At 31.5% G+C, this 23,162-nt stretch overlaps 2 protein-coding genes across 14 annotated transcripts in view; both read left to right on the top strand.

Moving 5' to 3' along the window:
* LOC123698590 (protein unc-13 homolog A) overlaps positions 1-3,463 on the top strand; it is a 51,341-nt gene extending 47,878 nt beyond the window's left edge. For all 13 annotated transcript variants that reach the window (XM_045645285.1, XM_045645295.1, XM_045645288.1 and 10 more), the window contains one exon: positions 110-3,463. In XM_045645285.1, coding sequence (XP_045501241.1) covers positions 110-283 — 174 coding nt within the window. In that variant the 3' untranslated portion in view covers positions 284-3,463. The remainder of the gene's footprint in view (positions 1-109) is intronic.
* Positions 3,464-4,259: 796 nt separating this feature from the next.
* The window catches only part of LOC123698401 (actin-binding Rho-activating protein-like), a 41,734-nt gene continuing 22,831 nt past the window's right edge, over positions 4,260-23,162 (top strand). Inside the window, exons 1-2 of the mRNA XM_045645010.1 lie at positions 4,260-4,418; positions 20,525-20,661. Of these exons, the coding sequence (XP_045500966.1) occupies positions 4,362-4,418; positions 20,525-20,661 (194 nt within the window). The 5' untranslated portion in view covers positions 4,260-4,361. The remainder of the gene's footprint in view (positions 4,419-20,524; positions 20,662-23,162) is intronic.

Raw genomic sequence — 23,162 nt, forward strand, 5'->3', positions numbered from 1 at the left:
GCTGTCTGTGTCGTTCTATATAACCTTCCTTCAATGTGCCTCCGCTGTCGGAGATTGGTGTTCCCGCTTCATTCGAGCTCTAGGGTCTAACTGTGGGTCTTGTCCCTAGGGCTCCTGCGCGTGTTGGCTCCCACTCGGCACGAGGGTCAAAATGGACGAAACGGGTTGGACGATATTGAGGATTCTGTCGCAGAGGCACAGCGACGAAGTGGCCCGCGAGTTCGTCAAACTGAAGTCCGAGATGCGAGCTGAAGCGCCGGTGGGAAGTCAAGGCCCCTCGTGAACTTTGTAAGATGTGATCTAGTGTTAGTCGATCGATCGGGATCAGATCTTCCAAATTGCGACTGGAAATACCGGTTGTGATAAGTTAACGATAGTACTAAATACGTACGTTTAAACGTGGTTTAATTAATGGACGATAACGAACGCTCGAGATCCAAGCGGCATTCGGCGCCGGCGGTTCCCGGTCAGTGCTCATCGTTTCGTTCGACGCCGTCTCGTTCTCGAGGCGGGTTTTTGTAAATAAATTTACGGTGTTTAGTTGACGCGACTAGTAGAAATATTTTGCACAAACTCGTGAAAATTAGCGAAAAAGACTGACCGTAGGCGGCCGGGCGCTTCGTCCATCGATCTTTAGGGATCCAGCGAAAGACTCCATCGAACATTTTTCGCTATAGATCTGTGAAACGTTTAATGCAGTTATTCGTGTAGATATTTAACCGTTTCTTCGAATAAATCATTCAAGCTAACGTAATATTGTTATCCAAATAAAATTTAAATACGAGTTTCATAGACGTTATTTGACGATTTTGCTGGACACCTAAACGTTCGGATGGACACACTCGATTTATCTACTAATCTGTTTATGGACCAAACTGTCGTTAATACAAACGCATTACCTTATCCTTAAAACGTAATATTAAATCGAACATTATTTATCTAATTAATCATCTAATCGTTATACGTGTACAGTAAATATGATATGGCCTTATGTACATTATTTCCTTTGTTGAGTTGAAGCTTTCGGTGAGAAAATGTATGAGTAATATAAAGTGAGGATGCGAGTTCGGAAGCGAATGTATAAATTGAATATAGACGTTCTTTTAGATGAATGTTCTGGAATTTTTTAATAGAGGTTATTATTTGTTGAACGTCTTCATCTTTTATAACCTTCGTCCTGTTTAAATTCGCATTGTAACGTGATCAAATTGTGTGTAAATAGAAAATTAAAAAATGTTAACGCGTATTCACATATTTGCTATTACTTTATGCTTAACCTGTTTAACGATGTTATCTAAAATATTCCCTACGTCCTTTTGTATATTATTGAAAATTGTGATATTGTTATGAGATATCTAAAGTAACTGTCGTGGTTATTTACCTATAAACCTGTTTCATAGTTCGTGAGTGTTTACTGTTATATTTCGCTTCTAATTCATTTGTCCTTCAGGGCATCGATTAGTTTACCCATAATATATTATAGTATAAAATGTTTAAAAAATATTTAATGTAATATTTACTATTAGACATTCAGTGCTCAAATTAATTTTTGTTAATAAAATATATTAGTACGATTATTGTGAGTTATTGAATCACTGTCCAGTTAGAATGGTTACTAAGGAACACGGTGTTTGGTCTTATCACATACATAAACGCATATATTTTCAAAATCGCAAAACTAAAATACCTCAAGTTGTATACGATTTTTATTTTGATAATTAACGTTTTGTAGCACATTGTAGTCATTCAAATTTCGAAGTTTTACAATCGCTGAGTCGAAATTTTAATCATGATTCCCAACTTTCATATATCACTATTAATTTAGTCAACCACGCAATACTGGGTACATTCCACACGACATGGCTAAATTTAATACGTGAACCGAACAAATTTTAGTTTAATTTCCCGGATGCATAAAAGTGAAACGTCATTAGAAGGAGAATTATTTTCGTTTGGTACACACAAGCGGTACAGTACAAACATTGCTAGTGTGTGAGTTACAACTTCAAAGCGTAGTTTGCGCAATTAGTTGTGATTGATGGTTATGAGCGTGCATAATTGGATTAAATCATTTATTATTCCATTTAAAAATCTAGATAATCTTAAATCGTAATAACGTGCCACCATAAGACTTTTTGAACTCGACAATAAAGTTTTCATAATTAGAGTTTTTGTTCATTCTACAAATTATTAGTGTACAACATGTCATTCTATAGCTGTTTTGTAATAAATTGAAAGCGGTAATGAAAATATATGTGAAAAGCACATCACTTATCCGACACGGAAATTAGGTAGATTTTCAAATAATTATAGTGTTTATCATGGATTACATATCTGTAGATAGAGAATGTGGTTTGTCTAGTCCAAATCTCGATTATATTTAAAATATATTTACGTATCTTAAATTACTAATAAATCTTTTTTATTGATATTGTTTTGTATCTGTCGGCAGACGATCGTATAATTAGATTTTATACTTGAGTTACTTTGACAAATTTTTATTAAAAAAAATAAAAACAATATTATCCATCTCATTAGTACCGTATTGATACTTTTTATTTAATTTGTGACCGTTTCTATCGATTTAATTATACGATGTGAACTGCTGAATCTCCAATTCGACTGAATTTGTTCTAGAGATGTAATAGAGAGAATAATAATTTCAATATTTTCTTATTTGTTTTTTCTAAGCACACTTCTATAATAGTAGATTTTACGTTCTGTTAATCTCTTAAAGATAATAATTAAAGCAAGAAAAACTTCCGTGTGCTATAAATATTGTTGTTTAGTGAAATTACACATAGTAAAGGTATTTAATGAGTGGTTAGAATTGCTGTCAGGTAGATTATTTATCCAATTTTTTACCCTCGTTTTTTTAGTTGTTAAAATAACAGAATTGGCGCCGTAAATATGTTTTTGTTAACCGATGTACATTTTTATCATAACAGTCAAGTAAATAAAATGGAAATATATTTTTACACAATACAAGGGTTGATTTTTGTTCTCATAATGTATATTGTATACCGAACGTAGGTTCATTCGTCCATCACAGTGGGTAAGGTAAAAGGAGCTGGATTCATAGGAACTATAGTATGAAAACTTCACAGTTGTATGCATTCATATTTTTTGAATAACATAGTTTATTTATGTATAATTTAAATTTATTTTCATAGTTTATTTTGAATTCAAATGCGCACAGTATTCATGGATTGTCATTATATACGTCGCTACATACCTTTACCAATTGACAATACCTGGTAAATATTATTTTTAAGAGTAAAATGTGATGTCCCATGCATCAGCATCATTGTAAGTCGGTTACGCTCCAATTCTAGTATTAAATATCACTAAACATTGCATATATCTTTGTATAAACGCATATATGTAAATGTTACATGTTTAAACACATTATTGAATTTAGAATTTTTATGAAAAAAAAATAAATATCCGTATTTCAAATATATATATTTTTGTTTAATTTCCCCCATCCTTATCACAAGAAGATCTATGTTGCTTGGGTATTTCTTTGTTGTGTGTAACTTCAAGTCTTTCATAATTGTATACAACAAACAAAAATCTTCAGAAAAAAGATTAATGAAAAATCAGATATACGAGTCACATAAAACATTCTGTTTTTGTCTCGTCTTAAACTATATAGCTACTGAAACAAACTAGAGCTGAAAGAAATAAAATATTTTATTGACCTAATTTTACCAAACATAATGAATGATCTCTTATACTTTACTAATACAACTGAAGATTTGAATTTGTATTTTACCTTTTTTATTTTTTTAGGTAGATCCTTTTATATCCTCTACTGAACATTGCTACGTGCTTTATAAGATCAACGGTAAGAAACTAGGTCAAAATTATGGTGACAAAATTTGGATTGTCCGCATATAACTGTAATGTAATATCTGTGTACTACGACTGCAGTTTACAGATATAATATATCAGAACTATACAAAATTTTACAAAATAACCTTGGTAAATTCCTAACCAACAGAAAACCATGAATTGACTATAGCAAAAGTGTTATGTATTTACTCCAACGCGTGTTTACTCCTATCTCCAGAACGGAACTCCGGCCGTGGACGTAACTTTCCACGAAACTCGCATAGCTGATTCACAATAACCCTTAACTAAATTCCAACACAGCTGATCAAACAATCTATTTCAATAACTATATGTTTGGAACGTAGACACTCCTACGTTGCACGTAGCGTCACGATCGTCGAGCAGGGTCAGGCGGGCTATTTAAAAACGTCATTCATTCATAAAACCGGTACAGCATTGCAAGAGTAACCGCTTCGCAGTGAACACGTCCGTTCAAATTTCAGTGATACTTAAGTGAATTCAAAATGAGTGGGAATTTCCTCACGATACCCAACGATGCCTCCATACAGCGGCGCTCCAGGGTAAGGCTTCGATTATATAAACTAATCGTATTATTCGATTATCTGTGGTTCGTGCATGGGATTTAAAGTGGTTAAAAACAATACAGTGCGGTAATAAACAGTGTACGTAAATTTAAATTAAATTGTGTGGTCAGTTAAAATAGTATTAGTAGTTATCGACAAAGGTATCAGTTGTGGTTTGCTACAATATTAATATTATTGTATTTTTCGTATTTAATTTACTTTCAATAGATTTATCTGTATCTGAAATATTTTGCTGCAAAAGTATAATTATGAGAGGGAACCCATCAATCTACCCTTAACATCCAAATGGTAAAGCAGTGATATCAAATACATACCTATATCAAGTCTCGAGTATTAAAAATTCTATCAACACAACTTCTTAATAATCACAGTAAACAAAACAGAAATATATGTATTGTGATAAAATTGGATCATATATAAACTTCAACCTTCAAATATTTTTCAGCGTCTCCGCTAGACGGATATTCATGATTAGTGGGACATGTAAATAAAGTTTTACAGTGTTAAAAACAAATAGTTTTACGATTTGAAATACGGATGTACGATCTTGAACCAAGGTCCTATCTCTACATTTAAGTACGGTCTCTATTTTAACATGCGTAAATGTACTCGTAATATTTTTCGATTGTACGTTGAACTGAATTTCAATGTTTAATTTAATTTATTAACGGATTTGAAAATAATACAACCAATACAAACGAATATTTGACAGATTTAATTATTTTCGATTTAATATCGCAAATCAATTGATATTAAAAATGATAGAACACACGTGCCAAAGTTTATTTGGAAAAAATGTATTGTTTTTCAAACAAACATAAAATGAATGTTTATGTAATGTTTTCTATATGTTTTATAATGTATTTATAATGTTACCAAGTTTTCGTAATAATGTTGTTAGGCAGCTTATTATATTATGTCGTTAATCGCATCGTGGGATAAGTCAACCGATTATATTTAACTGGAAGTTGTAAGCAAATGTACTAATATATAATTTAGAAGGAAAAATTTTAAATAACAGCATTAAAATAAAGGTAGGTGTTTTGATGAAATGTAAAGAAATAGATTAACACAATTATTGTAAAAATAATTATCGTCCAACCAATGCTAATATAATACCTGTCTTCGCCGAATCTGAAAATTAATATTTTTAACATCACTACGCAAAGATTCGGCCAAAAATGTAGGTTAAGCAGGAAAACCTTAAAAAGTTAAAGGTATCAATAACCCAAAATCTTGTAAGGCTTTATCATATCGGCTTAAACACCACAGACGCTAAGTGGTACAAAATAGAATAATCGGATAAAGATTAACCTATAGAGATTCGGTGTTTTTATGATAGGGCTCTAGCCTTGTTTGCGATAAACACTTCTCGTTTTATTTTTAGGTTTAATGTTTATTTTGTACTAGCTGAAATTCCTAAATTCGTTGATGAATCGGAATTTGTTTATCTAGGATAATATTTACTCGTATAAACTCAATATTCTTCTTTCTAATATTAGGATCAGCTGCCTAAGCAAATCCGAAGTACCCCTGAAATGAAACCCTGAATGGGTACATATATAAATACACGTCTCCAACACAGAATTCTCACTTCGAAAACAGTTTATATGAAAATAAAAGTTAATGCTAAAACCGTATTATATTATTTGTTGAGAGCATTCAAGAGTAAAAAGTAAATAAAAGACTGTGACAAAGAAAAGAAGGCACAAAACTTTGATCATCAAATATGAATTAATAATTATCCTTACCATAATCACATCTGTCACAAACATAACATTTATAATTATTAATTAGGGTTGAATGCCTGTATTATTAAGCAAAGCTTTTGGCATACAGTTCAACTGAATTTGTCGAATTATTGTACCTGCATATTTGACTAATTATTGCATAGCGACTGAAATGTTTGGTAGTTTGATATGAAATCAAGTACAAATTTGTAGCAGCACAGGTTTATATGAAGTTATTTTGAATTTGCATATAAGTACATTGTACATACTACTTATGTATATATTTAATCGTCCTTAGACAACTTCCGGTTTGCGCAAAAAAATAAACTCGTTCATGGTCTCATAAAAAGTGATTTATGTGTTTATATTCCGAATCCATTTAGATGTATAGACGGTTTTTGTAAACTGCGTAGAATAATACAGATTTTTTTGGTTGCATATTTAAAGTACAATTTAAATCTGCGTATTTTGAGACAACAACCTTTATATTTAACTAGCTTTTCCCTGCGGTTTTACCCGATTTACTCCGCTCCTGTTAGTCTTAGCGTGATGAATATAATATAGCCTTTTAGCCTTTCTCGATACATGGGCTATCTAACACTGAAATAATTTTTCAAATCGGACCAGTAGTTCCTGAGATTAGCGTTGTCAAACAAACAAACAAACTTTTCAGTTTTATAATATTAGTATAGATAAAAAAAAACCTTTATTTTACTTACTCAATATTAATAGGCACAAAGATCTCATTCCAATTCAGCTGCTGAAAGTAATTATATTAAATTTTAATCAAACATTTTACTAGAAACTTCATTATTTCGTTTAGAGCTAATTTCCTACAATATTAATATTATAGCGAAACTCATTGTACCTTCTTAATTATATAACCATTAGAAGATATTACTACGCATTTATATGTTTTATAAATTACCTTTTAACGAATGTTTATATAAAATGATAATTGATTGCAATTTAAGAACATAAAACACATTTGCTAATGGTTTGCAATGAATAATAAATAACACGTCTTACTTGGAAAATAACCTTGCTCGGAAGTGCAATAACATAAAAAGCATATAATTAGTCGCTTTGCAAATTAATATTAGTTAATTATATTATAATAAGTCTCAAAGACAATACATGAAGGCGACGATAAAGAATTTGTAACAATGTCAAGAACAGAGCTGGCGGATCGCCAACACGTTTTTATTACACAAAAGAAATGTCTAATGCTGTTTGAAGATGAACCGTTGTACTATCTTGTATAATCTTAAAACAGCTTTAAATTAACATCGATTTCATTAATTTGAAGTTCAATTTTGGATTATCGGAAAAATTCTTAGCCGAAGAATAACTCCACCATTACGAAAAAACAATATTATTTTACATGGAAAACTTATCAGTAAAAAAAAAAGAAATTGATAATATATTTTTGGCTTTACCTAGAACACTTATTTCTCTACCTACTCACAACTATAAACGTTTGTAATTATATGTACACTAAAAGATGATTTATTGTTTCGTACTATTGCGTCTTTCACAGTCTTTCAAACTGTAAAGGCGTACTCAAACACATTTTTACGGTTACTGTTCACGGTCATCCAGAGTTCGATGACTGAAAAGTATACGAATGCCATGTTCATAAACAAGCAATTACTTGAAATAATTCAAATCGGAGGAATACAGAAATAAACGCGTAATTTGCGTGAATTCCTTTAAATGTTTTCAGTCGGAAGTGAGTCACAGCAATCTTTCAAACTGAAGCGAGAGGTCGTAAAGATGAATCATTGTCATTACCACATTGGACATGAAGACGTCTTCGTCTAATTATAACTTGAGCTCACACATATCAATGGCTTGTGAAATAAATAATATATTTGTAACCTATATGAAATAATCTTCTCAATATTACCTAGATTTGAATAACATTCTTCAAATATATTTTCCGTAAAATGACTTATTACGTTACATTTTTAATACATATTAAACTGATATTATAAAGCTGAAGAGTTTTTTTATTATTATTTGCTTGAACGCGTTTATATCAGGAACCACGTGCCCGATTTGAATTATTTCACTGTTAAATAGTCAGATTTATCGAGGAAGGCCTATAGGCGCTATAATCACGCTTAGTCCAATAGGAGCGGAGCAAAGCGGATAAAACCGCGGGGCACAGCCAGTATTACATGTATGACACACACCCACAGACAAACTGCATGTGCAGTTTTGTGGGACTTAGACTTAAGTTATTGTAAGTAATAATTTGTAATAATAATTTCAATAAAAAAAAAATGTCTAACATTTAACTAAAGGCGCCGTTACGCAACTGCATAAGGTAAACGCAGGTATTAACGACCCCTCTAAGGCAATTTCAAAATCAACCATATTTTTTAAGTATACTGGTTCTTCTAAAGATTTATAATTTCATTTTATATGCTAGTGTTATGTATAAAAAATGTATTTATTGAAGCAAATACATTCTAATAAAGGATTATCTTGTAAAAAATAATTTACAATGTGACTTAGTCGATTGTTGCTATTACCGACCCATAAAAACGGCTGTGAAGCTATTAACGATTTTTATGCAGCTATTCCCGATCGTATGTGAGAGGAAGCCTTTTCCAGCAATGGAATGTATAGAAGCTAGTGATGATGATGATTACCGATCTTAATAAAATGAAATAAAAATGCAAATATATTCGTATTTTTTAATTGTAGTTATTTTTAATAAAACAAATGAGTACTTTTTAGTAATGAACTAAATAATTATAAACTTTTAAATTAATCAACATAATACTATTAATATATGTACATATATTAAATTAAGGATTTCAAACTCTAGGATATTTCGTTATGCTATTTGATTGATTGCTTCGGTGAGTTGTGTTTTACTGAATACTTTTCGCCGCTTTCGAGGCTCCATATTTCTGGAAAAAATATACCTAATTATATGTTTTATGTTAATTTAACCTAAAAAGTTAAAAACCTAAAAATATAATTTTTTTAAATTTTTTAAATTTAACCTAAAAATATAATTTTTAATAGGCACCTATTATGTCATAAAAGTAATAAAAATATATTTGCACGCTCAATTACGAGCAGAATGTTTAAGGATCAATATTATCTGTATATACAAACATCTTTATTTTACATTCTGCAAATAAAGCAATTTGAATTTGAATTTGTAGATGAGAAACTAAACAATCTATATTCGATCGGTAATAGCTTCCTATAGTTGCTATTGCCGACCCACATGGGTCGGTATTAAAGTATGTAAGTATAAACCTAAATTGTATTACCGACCCATAAAAAAATGGTTATTTTAATTCATTTGATCATCAGACTATAAAATAGATTATAATTGATTAATGTCATACAAAATATGAACAAATGCATATTGTTTAAACAAAAAAAAACAATGATTTACTTCTGTAACTATTCGATAGGGATCCTCGAAAATATCATAACTTTGTATAAATTGACAACGCTAAAAGACACAACACTAGACAAAAAAGTTTAGTCGCTAATAGATTTTTATGAAGACTCATAGCTTAGATTTAAACTGGTCCATAAAACCACTTGTGTTAGTGTGATATAATAACATAAAAGAAAATAAAACAAAAAGTTACGTTGCTGCCATTGCCGACTTACGGGTCGTTGATACCTGCCGCGGCTTAAACTGGTGAAGCTAACACCGTCCCATTTTAATTTTAAGTTTTATCGTTTCAAATTACTTTTTATTAATAAAATGTTGTAAGAAATGAAAAGTTGACACTTAAATGCATTGACATTTAGTAATATAAATTAAAGTATAGATGTCATTTGTTTGTAAATGTCTTAAAAAGATACTCACAGTACTTACCCGAAGGAACAACGGAACAGTACGACACGTCCTGCTTCCACGCTACCCCGCAGCAACTTACGCATTTTAACTCTTTTTTGCTCAGTTACTCACTCTAACGTTAAAGTATACGATGCTCAAGTAATACATTCGTGTATAACTTTGCCTACCTATAGCTAGAATAGTTCTGGAAACGTTTAAATTTCGAATTACTTTTATAGGTCGGTAATACCTTCAGATTTTCGATGGGTCGTTGATAGCTGCGTTTACCCTAATATCTAATTTTAGTTTAAATACTAATCTAAAGTATTAATCCGCGCTGGGAAATGTAATCTATACATATAATAAATCTGTAGAAGTGTCAATTCTGTACATTGAAAATATTGAAAAAATAAATAGCAGGGGGTGTTACTGGATCGATACCAAACCCAAATATGTGATTAAAAAAATTTTTGTCTGTCTGTCTGTCTGTCTGTATGTTCAGGCATCACGTGAAAACTAACGGTCCGATTTCGATGAAACTTGGTATAATTATACTTTATTATCCTGGGCATAAAATAGGATACTTTTTATCCCGGAAAAATACGTAGAAAAAAAATAAATCTTAACTTTTCTTAATTTTTGCGCGCGGACGGAGTCGCGGGCGGAAGCTAGTAATAAAATATATCTCTTGTGTAATAATCCGTATGTTTCATAATAGGATAGCAATTCCTTTACTTGTTGTCGAATAAATCCATACTAATATTATAAATGCGAAAGTAACTTTGTCTGTCTGTCTGTTACTCAATCACGCCTTAACTACTGAACCAATTTGCATGAAATTTGGTATTGAGATATTTCGATACCCGAGAAAGGACAAAGGATAGGTTTTATCCCGGAAATCCCACGGGAACGGGAACTATGCGGGTTTTTCTTTGACTGCGCGGGCGATGCCGCGGGTGGAAAGCTAGTTATTTATATTTAATTTATTTGCTAGGTATTGATCAGAGCAATTCTTGGTTTATAAGAATGTATTGTTATCATTTAGGTCCTATCATTTTATAATATTATTTACTAATAAAATAAGTGCAGTTTGACTTTCGCTATTTTTCCGACGAGTTCGACTAACGCCCACGCGACTAAGCCGCCGGTACCAGCGTTCACACCATCGTTTTTCTTTTTGTCATTGCGTACTAAGAACCCTGTAGAACCGCCATCCTGTTACAAATGACTCGAAATTTTGTGTCAGTATCTCCCGGTCTATTAGTAAATATAAAGGAGAACACTTTTTGAAGGACGTGAACTGTTTTCATTTGTATTTATTTATATCTATTACAATCATTGAAATAGATTTTATTAAAAAAATTAAATAAGTATGTACCTATATTAAACACACAGTTTCATAACTGTTTCATCATAATATTAAGGTCATTTTCAGTGAGTAATGATATAAGAAATATTTCAGTTTTTCCCCATCTATTTTAAAATCCATATCATTATAAACCGCATTATTTTTGGCCGTTCTATTTAAATCATATTTGTTCGATAAATATTGAGTTTTCATTTCTCAATCATCGATAAAACAAATTGATACGGTTGCCAATACATTATTGTGTGTACAAACATAATTAGGTATAAAAATATTTTATTCGTCAGCTTCGACTTTGAATCATTTAAATAAGTACTTACTAGTTACTTAGTCAATAAGTAATATTTAATATAAAGACATCGAGAATAATAATAGATACTATCAAGGAGTGAAATTTATGGACCCTCAGAAGTAATAAATATTTCGACAGGTAAATATTTCGACAGGTAAAAAGATTTGCAAAATTGGCTTAGTAATTCCTCCTATTCAACATAAAAAAAGGACTTAAAATCATGATTTAAATGTATCTTCTGTATAATAAACAACTAGTGTAAAAGCATTTTCTACAGATGCATTGCAGGTTCCTTGCTTGTGAACATTGATAGTAGATTCTGAATGTAGTAGTTATTATGGCTTTTGATTTGAAATTCTATGTATAAATCAGCTAGAAATTTAATGAGCCTTAGTGTATCATATTCACACCCTGACATCCACATGAGAATTTGCTTCCAAGAATATATTTAGAGCAGGTACAACTATTTAATACCTACCTAACTTTAGTATGACATTTTATTTATGAAATGGTTGTAAAATACTTTACTTTTATATAAAGAAGAATTATCCTAAATAGCAAATCGAATTATAAACTTATTTTCGTATACTCCGGTAAAATACATAACTTGAGATGTTATTATAATTCATAGAAAATTATACCACAAATGTATTTTATTAACCAAATAATCTTCACAAATACGAAGCAGTGAGTAATGTTATGATATAAACCAGGGTTGGCGCCAATCGTTTATTGTTTTACTTTCATATAGACGTACAACGATTAATATTTTACAGTGTACTTCAATACATATTAACAAAACATTTGTCTTGCTATCAATAATTTAAAATAACATTATATTGTTAGTACAAAGACAGCTTGCAATTAATCATAGAATCTGGATTTAACTAGAACGATTTATGCACTTCTGCCCACCACTTTAGAATATAATATAAGGAATGTATGATATTCTTAGCTGTGCCACGAGTGGCTTTTGCAAGTAATAAGTAAACCTATCTAAAGAGAATCATTTCGTATTTGCGGTATCATTCACAAAATTATTTCTTCGCTTTTATTTGGAAAACCAAATATATATATTTTGTAGATAAACTTATTCAGTCATATCCATTCATGAAAGTAACAATTCATTGTAAATAATATCTTCGCATGTACGAATTGAACATTTCATCGTAGATAATAGAATACGTGGAAACCACACGATTTTATATTATTACATACTGAAAATACGTTTCATAGTTTTTTTCATATTGTTACTTATTTGCGTAGTCGGATTATTATGGAAGCCTTGAAGTAGTGATTTCTCGAGTTATTCAAGAATAATTTTAGTACACATAATACGTCAAACCCTTTATAAGCTATAATGAAATTCCAAATATAAAGAGAATAATTCAAATTCTATATTATTTTACAAAAAATCTCTCTGAAAAGTTAGTTGTAACTCGAACATTACTTAAAGTACTTACCTATTTTAGTTTTGTGTGGTCAAAGACACTGGAATCTAAAAAAGCTTCACCTAAGTTTTATACCTAATTCACGTAGGTTTCTGAAGTAAAATTTATATTGAACTTTTATTAGTTTAGTGGTTTATACTTAATGCCTACACGTGGAGTGTAGTATTTTCAGCTAAGGGCCGAATTTGCAAGTATATTTGGTGGCATTATAAGCTTAATGACATTGTTCGTTGTAGCAGAAAGCCTGTCACTTCATCCGTGGTTTTATTCGCATGCACATCATGAATATGCGTGTTTAACTTATAATAATTAAATTAATTACCATCCCTATTTCAGAATGGTTAGTCTTATTCAATCAAGAATAGTTTCCTTGTCAAATGTAGCTGTATCTTATGATAATTATGGACTTACTAGATTTCCGCCCGCGGCTTCGCCCGCGTTTGCAAATAAAAACTATCCTATGTGTTAATCCAAGTTACCCTCTATATGTGTGCTAAATTTCATTGTAATCGGTTCAGTAGTTTTTACGTGAAAGAGTAACAAACATCCATACATCCATACATCCATACTTACAAACATTCGCCTATAATATATATTAGATTAGATAGATCAATATCTAATTAAATGCAAATTAATTTAAATTTTGCCTTCGTTGTAGGTTATTAATCTTCATTTATACAGATAGCGGAATGCATCGACCATAACAATATAAAGAAAATAAATTAATTCGAAACACATAAAGTAGCTTTCTTTAATATTTACATCTACTTAATAATTAAGTATTATGGTATAAGTTTGTTAAGCAAATTGCGTCTTTTTAACTTACAAAGGATTGAGATATAAGTCGCTTGATACAAACAGTAGATAGCTATATTATAACACCAATAAATGTGAATTGTTGAATGAATAAATATTCATAATAAGGGCTGTAACTCTTTTCCTTTGATATACCGGACTATTTTTAACCGACTTCAAAAAAAGGAGGAGGTTATCAATTCGGCCGGTATGTTCTTTTTTTTATGTATGTACACCGATTACTCCGAGGTTTCTAAACCGATTTACGTGATTCTGTTTTTGTTCGATGCGGGATGGTGTCGAATTGGTCCCATAAAAATTTTATTCGGATAGGCCCAGTAGTTTTTATTTTATGAGCATTTTTGTCTGTAGGTATTTGTAAATTTTGCAAGTGCAAGTTTGAAGTCGGTTGTTTTTAACGCAGTTATCACTTGTTGGAATACAATACATACACGCGTTTTCGCAATTTTTTATCTTTATATTTTTTTAGGTTATTCGCAAAAGATTGTAGTGGGTTTATTTCATATCACCTATTCTATATTTCATCATTTTCCTTTATTTAATATCTCGTTATTTGTAACCTTGAACATTTCACGAATAATATTTAGGTATATAAATATAATAATTGAAAAATGCAATACAAAGATTTTGGGATAGAAATGTTATGTTATTTTCTATTATATTTTCAAGGGTCGGCACCTCATTATATATGGATTATAAGAAAAATACACATCATGTTGAATGTTGATATATTATAACTGCGTAGGTTTATAGAAAGTTATATATGTAATAGATACATGCGTAATTTGCACATGTATTTGTGTAGGTAGGTATATTAAGAAGTTTATTGTAGCATGCATGAACTTTGATAAAATTTTACATATTGAATAGAAAATATTATGGGAAATCCTAACAAACTTAGTTTACAAGCCACCCACATAAATCAATTATTATAGGTACCTGTTGTTATTATTGTTGGAATAAAACCTTGGCTAGTGGGCGAACTAGGGGTATACCGTAGGCTTAAATATCTACGAATTAGTTGTACCTACATTCTGATCCTTTATCAGCAGTCAGTTTGGTTTGAACGCACTAATCACAGCTACTACTGGAACGATGTAAAAAATATTTCACAGTTGGATATGTACTTAAGTAACCCCAGGAAGCTATCTGCTATACCTACCACGGGTAAAGCTGGCACTGACCACTAAAAAGGCAAAGTTAGACATATAAAGTGACAACTTATTAAGATAAAAAACACGCGTATTTTGGCACTAACAATACAACATGAAAGTGAAAATAAATCAAAAGCAACCCAGGCGTTAGGTTTGATGATAATCCGTGATGCCAATTAATCTACTAGAATTAGGAGCGCTTACCCGGGCTCGAATTATTCATTTCTGCCCTGTGTGATTGATTCGGGGTAATTTATCAATTTGCTGATTCTGATATTGTGTAGTTGACAATAGCTACTTTGGAATTTAGTTGCTTTTACTAAGTTTTAGGGTTTCAAATCAGATTATAAAATACAGACTCACAAGAGAAATAATATTAATTCATACAAAGGAACTTGTTCTCTATGTCTATTGACTCCATCGTAATTGTTTTGGCACGAGACAGAAGTTCGTCAACCATCTAAATATTGAGTAATTATTTATTTGTAAGAAGATGAATTATCTTCTTTTGCTATATTAATAAAAGTTTAATCAACAAAAATTAAACATATTTTAAATTATAGGCAATAAAGATTTATTAATTATTACATCCATATTTCTACGAAATTTCGGATTGAAAACTTTAGACAAAGACCTTTTATGAATAAACCCTGGTTATTAACGGAGATAACGTGGGACGGAATAATAACACAGTTTTTCAAAAATGAGTTTATTAATATGAGATACATACTCCTTACTTTAAAATATATTTTAAGTTATTATCTTAAGTAATCTTTTAGAAGTGCACGGATTTACTAAAAAGATTTTCTCGTTAACACGCTGATGTAAGAATTATTAGTGTTATTCATATTTTCTTGAAAAGAGAAAAATCCTCTTCACTAACATACCTTGATATTTAAGACGACTAGATCAAAACTACCTACTACAAGTAATTGTGTGAAACTTTACTGTTTTTTCTTGATAAATTGACGATATAATATCCATACTGAAATTTTTTTTCCATCATCAGACTCAAGTAGAAAATAACACAAATAGATGACATACGTGGGCCTCTAAGAACTTGAACAAAAGCATTTTTCATTGTACATTATATAATTAGCAGCGAATAATTGGCAAGGACGGGAAGATCCATCAACAAAATGAGCGTCACTGACTCACTGAGTAGGAAGGGTAATTTTACTATCTATATAAATAATATAAGTATTCGAAGCAAGTCCAAATTACACCAGGTGTTGGCAAAACAGCATGACATAAATCATGATTCAGTGGGTACTAACTGGAAAACTTGTTACCATATAATATTATATAGGTACCCAATGTATGAGTCGGGATACGAAAGTTCGTACGTTAGTTGGGGCTGTATGGCATGTCTATTCAGAAACACGGATGTAATAGCTTTTATAAATAATTTATAAAGAGGATATTTTTGATTATTGGTTACATTTTAACTAAAAAATTACTAGTAACTAGACCATTTTATCATTTGAATATTTTCTTACCAAGTTGTTGCTGTTCCTATGTGTCATGAGCTTTATTTTTTTAAGCTTAAATCGACAGCTTTGCAGGTAAAGTTTTTTTTACTCTTTTAACTTATACATAGGTAACATTTTTAAAACCTTTTTTTATAATTTAAATAACAAACCTCTATACATTTTAAAATTAAAAGAAATATTACATACCTAATAATTTGTCACTTACCCGGAGATAATTTTGCTAATATTTATAGCACCACTATGTCCTAATTTTCAGTAACTCTCTCCTCCTGAAAGGTTTTCGCGCTTCTTTAAGTGTTTTAGAGGATATTTCCGAGGAAAATTCTTATATATAGCTCTTTGTATATTATTTTCAAACGGACTTCATATTTATAAATTTATAAAAACCAATGTTTTATTTAATATTTTTTCCTCATATTATAATCATCAATTTGAAATTATTTCCTAAACAATCCACTTAAAGGGTTCACGAAGGTCGTTGGTATACATAATTGTCTACTTCCTAAACATTCCTAAACCTTCGGAACTTAAAGCGGTATTTCCAAAGACAATTTAATCAAAGTTTCCTTAGAGCTGAGGATTTGAGATATTTGCGAAACGATTTAGTGAAGATTTAATTGAATTAATGATGTGTCATTTCGCGAAATTTTATCCATATTAATGGATTCATTTTTAATTTCATTTTATATTTCGTCACGTCTTAATATAATTTTCATTTTAAATTCTTTTGAATAAGCTTTTGAATAATACGTTTTCATTCTATGTGTGTTTTTCTTCTGTTTCATTTTTGTTGTAAAAGCTTGGTTGAATTTAACATAAGTGAAGTCCCATGTCCCCTAGTGGCGCAAGGTGCAGATACATTATACATCTGTTTCACTGATCGATTTTCTTTAGGGACAAGTAGGTGATCAGTCTTCTGTGTCCTGTCAGACCGAAACATTTTTTTTTCTTCGTCTCCACCGGGAATCGAACTCAGGACCCCTCGGTTGTACGCTCACGCATCAACCACTGTGGAGGCGGTGTTTTAATTTAACATACAGCTTAGAATTTTAATTTGACATACAAAGAGTAGTTTTTTTTTTTTAATACCTACATTTTCATAAAATTTTCAATATGAAAATTTTAATACAACGTTTTCAGTATATTTAGATAATTAAATGTTCTTTTATAAGCATTCTAAAGCTAATGAATGTTTGAAAATATATAGATCTTTTTTATAGCGTAGGTATAACACATTAAAATGTTTACGAGATAGTTGCCAAGCGTTGGTAAATATTCATATGCTAATTTAGCATGAAATTGCTTAAAATTATCTTTAATAATTTGAATTTCAAAATATTATTATGTACATTGGAAAGTTTTAATCATTTTAACTAGGTACCTACATATTTCTACATAAACGATACATACCTAAGTATATATTATAATAGATAGTGAAGCAAATTGTAAATTCAACTACCTTAAAATCCTAGACATGCAACGTGTATCTTTTCTATTTTCATTTATATATAACTAGCTTTCCAACCGCAGCTTCGCCCGCGCAGTCAAAGAAAAACCCGCATAGTACCCATTCCCGTGGGATTTCCGGGATAAAACCTATCCTATTTTCCGGGGTAAAGAGTAGCCTATGTCCTTTCTCGGGTATCAAAATATCTCTATACCAAATTTCATGCAAATTGGTTCAGTAGTTAAGGCGTGATTGAGTAACAGACAGACAGAGACTTTCGCATTTATAATATTAGTATGGATGTGTTCTGAACTAAAAGGCCACTATTTTCACTTCCGTAATAATTTAGTATTAATTGTGTACATAGTCAAATAATTTAAATATCTCATAATGTATTGTTATGTAAATAGCGGAAAAGTCTGACCCCTGAATTGATTCGTATAACGAAATAACAAACAAGAGTATAATCAAGGCTAATTGTTGTTTTTGGTTGATTTATTGTTTCTGTACAACAAAAGACTGTAATAGGGTGTTGATTCGAAATGTTTAGGTGGCTTATTTACAAGAATCTACTTAATACATAATTGTAATATTCAAAGGAAAATAGCTACATAACGATCAAAATAATGTACATTAATTATATAATATTCGTTTCCTGAGTTATATATAAGCTTTAATAGAATTCTTTAAATTGCGTACTTAATGTATTTCTATTGCGTTTGATGTGTGAATAATGTAATCATATTCATTCAATTTAAGACCATGTTGTATTTAATAAATATTTAACGACTTTTCACTTATCTTTCTTCTTAAAATAAATTCATTACAATCGAAAGAATTTCCGAAAACGAAAATTGACGAATAAGCGACGCAACGTGACATAATTACGGGTTTAATTACAGAAGTTTGTCGGAAGACGCTTTCTTTGAAATTCTTCAGCTTGACAGCTGGCAATGAAGAGGGCGTTGACACATTTCAGCTTGGACAAAACTTTGAACACCGACAAATATTTTTGTCGCAAATATGAATTCATACAATACAATTTCGTTAACAATGGCTCTGTGATAAATAGCTTGTAGAATCTTTGAGGACTAAGAACTAAAAATAGATTTTTTGTTACGGTATAAAACTTAATATTTTACAAATATTAAAGATAATCCGTGACGTGAAGTACTTGACTTTACATAAGTCTTAAGATCGATGCCCTCTGGAGAATAACAAGAGTCAGTCTGGCTGTTCCTTTAAACACTCTTCAATGAAACAAGACATTTGTAGAATAAATACCAGAAAGTCCTGTCTAGTACATTCATCTTTTAAATCTATTTTATCACAGCTATGTATTTTGTCTATTATCTATTAGTAAACTTAAGTAGTTTCACAATGCACGATGTGCTCACTAATTTAGGAATTACACCACAAATTTTTTAGTACATAATATTATATAGTTTTTAAGCCTGTTTGTGTTATTCCAAGTTGTGAACCAAATTATAAATAAAACGACGTGTGGCACTCGGGGACTGCCGCGGTAAAGCTATTGCATGCTATGCCTTCAAGCCACACCTCCGCCAGTCGGAGTGGGGAGCGTGAGGTTTTTCGTTACGGAATTCCTCGAATCGGTCTCCGCGCTCAAGGCCCGCGGTAGAAACTATGCAATAGCAAAAACATCACATGATATCAGATTATTCAATTATTTAATCCAATCTTATTTTGTACAGTATCAGATCAGATGATATTTAAAATTTCTCATCCCTTTATTGTTATTATGTTTATAGAAAGATTTATATTCACGATAAAGGTGTTTATTCAATTGCCAGGAATTCACCAAATCAAGCTTAAATTACACGAATTGATAGCACTTAATGGAAGAACGGAATTTGATTGAAATATATCGGAATGTATTTGAGACTAGAATTACACATTTAGGTAATATTTGCTTCAGGTAAATGACCTAGGTAACTTTATAATCTAGGTATCACTATCTAGTAACATGTGCCATTGTAAGGTAATTGATATCTATTTAATTGATTGAAAATGATTGAAATTCAGTCATGTTATTATTTTGATCCACAGCGTACATTTATCATGAAAGTATGTTTTTAATATATGAGCAATTTGGAATATCTGCATTGTTACATTACTAAAAACCAAAAATTTTTTGGATACAGACAGATTCAATAATTTAACTATAGGTACATAATATCCATTAGTAATTTTTTAAATGTCTTCTATACTAAAAAAATATGTGTGCGTGTACTAGTTTACACGCGTAAGAAGTGAAACTTCTTTATGACCTTATTTTTCAAAAAATAATTAACTATATGCAACTTTACAGAAATACGTCGAATCACGCGTGGTAGGGATAAGAAAAAGATGGCGCGTAACGGAAAAATGTCACGCGTAACGAAAAAATGTTACACTAAATTTATTTCCAAATCCGATAAAGAAGTTTCACTTCAAAAAACAAAATGTTCCATATTTTAATTGCATGTAAGATTATGAACATTGTTTTACAGAGTTCATCGCTCACAGACCTCATTTCGGCGTTCGACACAAAGGCCCAGGCTCACAGCGATTTACAGAAAATAACGGCTTTCAGTGGACAATTTGACAAGAGCCACAAACCCACATTCTCAAAGGACGAGTATGGCAAGTGAGTTGTTTTTTTTATTTTTTTATTTTAGTTTTTATGTTGACGCGAGAGCGTAGAACCGAGGGGTCCTGGGTTCGATTCCCGGTGGAGACGAAGAAAAAAAATGTCTCGGTCTGATAGGATACAGAAGGCTGATCACCTTCTTGTCCCTAAAGAAAATCGATCGGTGAAACAGATGTATGCATAATGCACTACCCCTTACCCCACTACGGGGACACGGGACTTCACAATATAGTTAGTTCCTTTTTAGAGTACAGAAAAAATTATGTGGAGCATTTGACATGAAGATGAAATATTTTATGTGTAGATTTACAGCAACCAGTTTATTCTGTTATAATCGAATAATTCGAGTTTATATAAGCCGAGATAAATTTGAATTTTGCGCGCAGTGGTGGCTCAGTGGTGAGACCTCGGACTTCGAATCGATAAGTCCGTGGTTCGAGACCAGGCGAGCGCGCAGGAAATAAATTGATTTTTCAATTTATCTGCGCATGTTGTAACATCACCACTGCTCGAACGGTGAAGGAAAACATCGTGAGGAAACCGACATGTCGAAGATTTAAAAAGTTCGACGACATGTGTCATCCGCCAACACGCACTTGGCCAGCGTGGTGGATTATGGCCTGTACCCCCATAGGAGGCCCGTGTCCCAGCAGTGGGAACATATATGGGCTGATGATGATGATGATGATGATGAAATTTGAATTTTTGCTATCATCACATACCTCATTAAAATATACTTAGTTACCTATGTCTTAATTATAAATGAGGCTTATTTTAAGCTTTTCTATGAATATTAATTCAAATCAAAATAGTTTACACTAAAAAAATGCTAAAAGAAAATAGCATTAAATTGTGAAACAGTGAATATGCTTTAATTGTGAAACAGTCATGCTACTTTATAAATTAAGTGAAAGATTAAAAAAAAATTGTTACATTTCATCCTATATTCGTTAAAATCATAAATTTTCATATCGTCTTTCTTTGTCTACCTACCGTTGTTGTTGTTTGTTTTATTGTGTTTTATGTAACTTGTGCCTCAATGTTTTTGTTTAGTTTAATATATTTTTATGTCTATGTTCTCATAATGTACGGTAGGGATGTCCAATGCTTAATAATTATGATATATGCAATATTAGTGCAAGTATCGTTTTTAAACTATTTTCATATGATATTTTCAAACCTAATTTACACTACTACTAGTTTAAGTATATTATATCATATTAATTCTCATCATAATATAATTCATAATGACTTCTAAAGGATCAAAATTATGTGTTGGGCTTTTAAATCCCGGTTCACTATGTACAAAACACGACGAGTTCCTTGTGGCGATGGAGCGTCATAACGTAGACATCATGGCTATAAACGAAACCTGGTTACGAGCGGGTGAAGATGGGCGTGCGCCTGCCGTACCTGGTTACAGACTGCGTCACATACCGCGACCGACTAGTGTCCGTACTCGCGGCGGGGGTGTTGGATTCTATATTAGAGAAGGTATATCGGCTCGGATAATGTCTCACCCCGTCGTTGACACTGTCGAACAGATGTGGCTGCATTTGTCCCTTAATGGTCAGGAAACTATCGTTGGTACAGCATATCGGCCGCCTTGGTTGGACATCAACACGTTTTTAGATGCTTTGATAGATTCAATTAGTTCTTTTACATGGTACGATAATCTTGTAGTTTTGGGTGATTTTAATGTGAACCTATTAAATAGTGATAATGTTAACAGTAAAAGAGTTGCAAGTTTTCTTCAAACTTTTAATCTTATACAACATGTTTCTCAGCCCACGCATTTTACGGATTCTAGCGAAACTTTACTTGATTTAATATGTACTAATATGCCTGTTCAAAATATTGTGATTGATTATATTGAGGAACTTAGCCATCATGCATTCTTATCGTGTGCACTTAATATTTCTAAACAAAAAGTTTTGCATAAATATATCACCTTTAGACCGATTCAAAATATTAATAATGATGAATTTAACAAAACTTTGCAAATAATCAACTGGTCTTCGTTGCTTGCACTCGATAACGTGGATGAACTAGTGAACAAATTCACGTCGTACATTAAATCGCTCTTTGACGTTCATGCGCCCGCCAAGAAAATACGTGTGAAAAACAAGCAACCGCCGTGGATAACATTTAATATTAAAAAGATGTTTCGACTACGCGATGAAGCTCGAAATAAAGCACGACTAACGAAAACAGATTCACATAAAAAATTCTATATTGATTTAAAAAAATATGCAAGTATGGCACTGGAGCGTGAAAAAAAAGCGTACTTTGATTTATTTATCAATGCAAATCTGAGAAAGCCTAAAATTATGTGGAAACATATTAAGGAAAACACGGGTATAAACACAAAGAAACAGCCTTTACTTACTGGTCATCTTGGAAATCCTGATGTTCTAAACAATCATTTCCTTGATGTCCCTGGAAATAACTTACAGCTGTCCACGCTAACTTACTATGAGTTCCATCGCCACGGTGAT

This window comes from Colias croceus, chromosome 16, assembly GCF_905220415.1.
Source record: "Colias croceus chromosome 16, ilColCroc2.1".
Taxonomy (NCBI): Eukaryota; Metazoa; Arthropoda; class Insecta; order Lepidoptera; family Pieridae; genus Colias; species Colias croceus.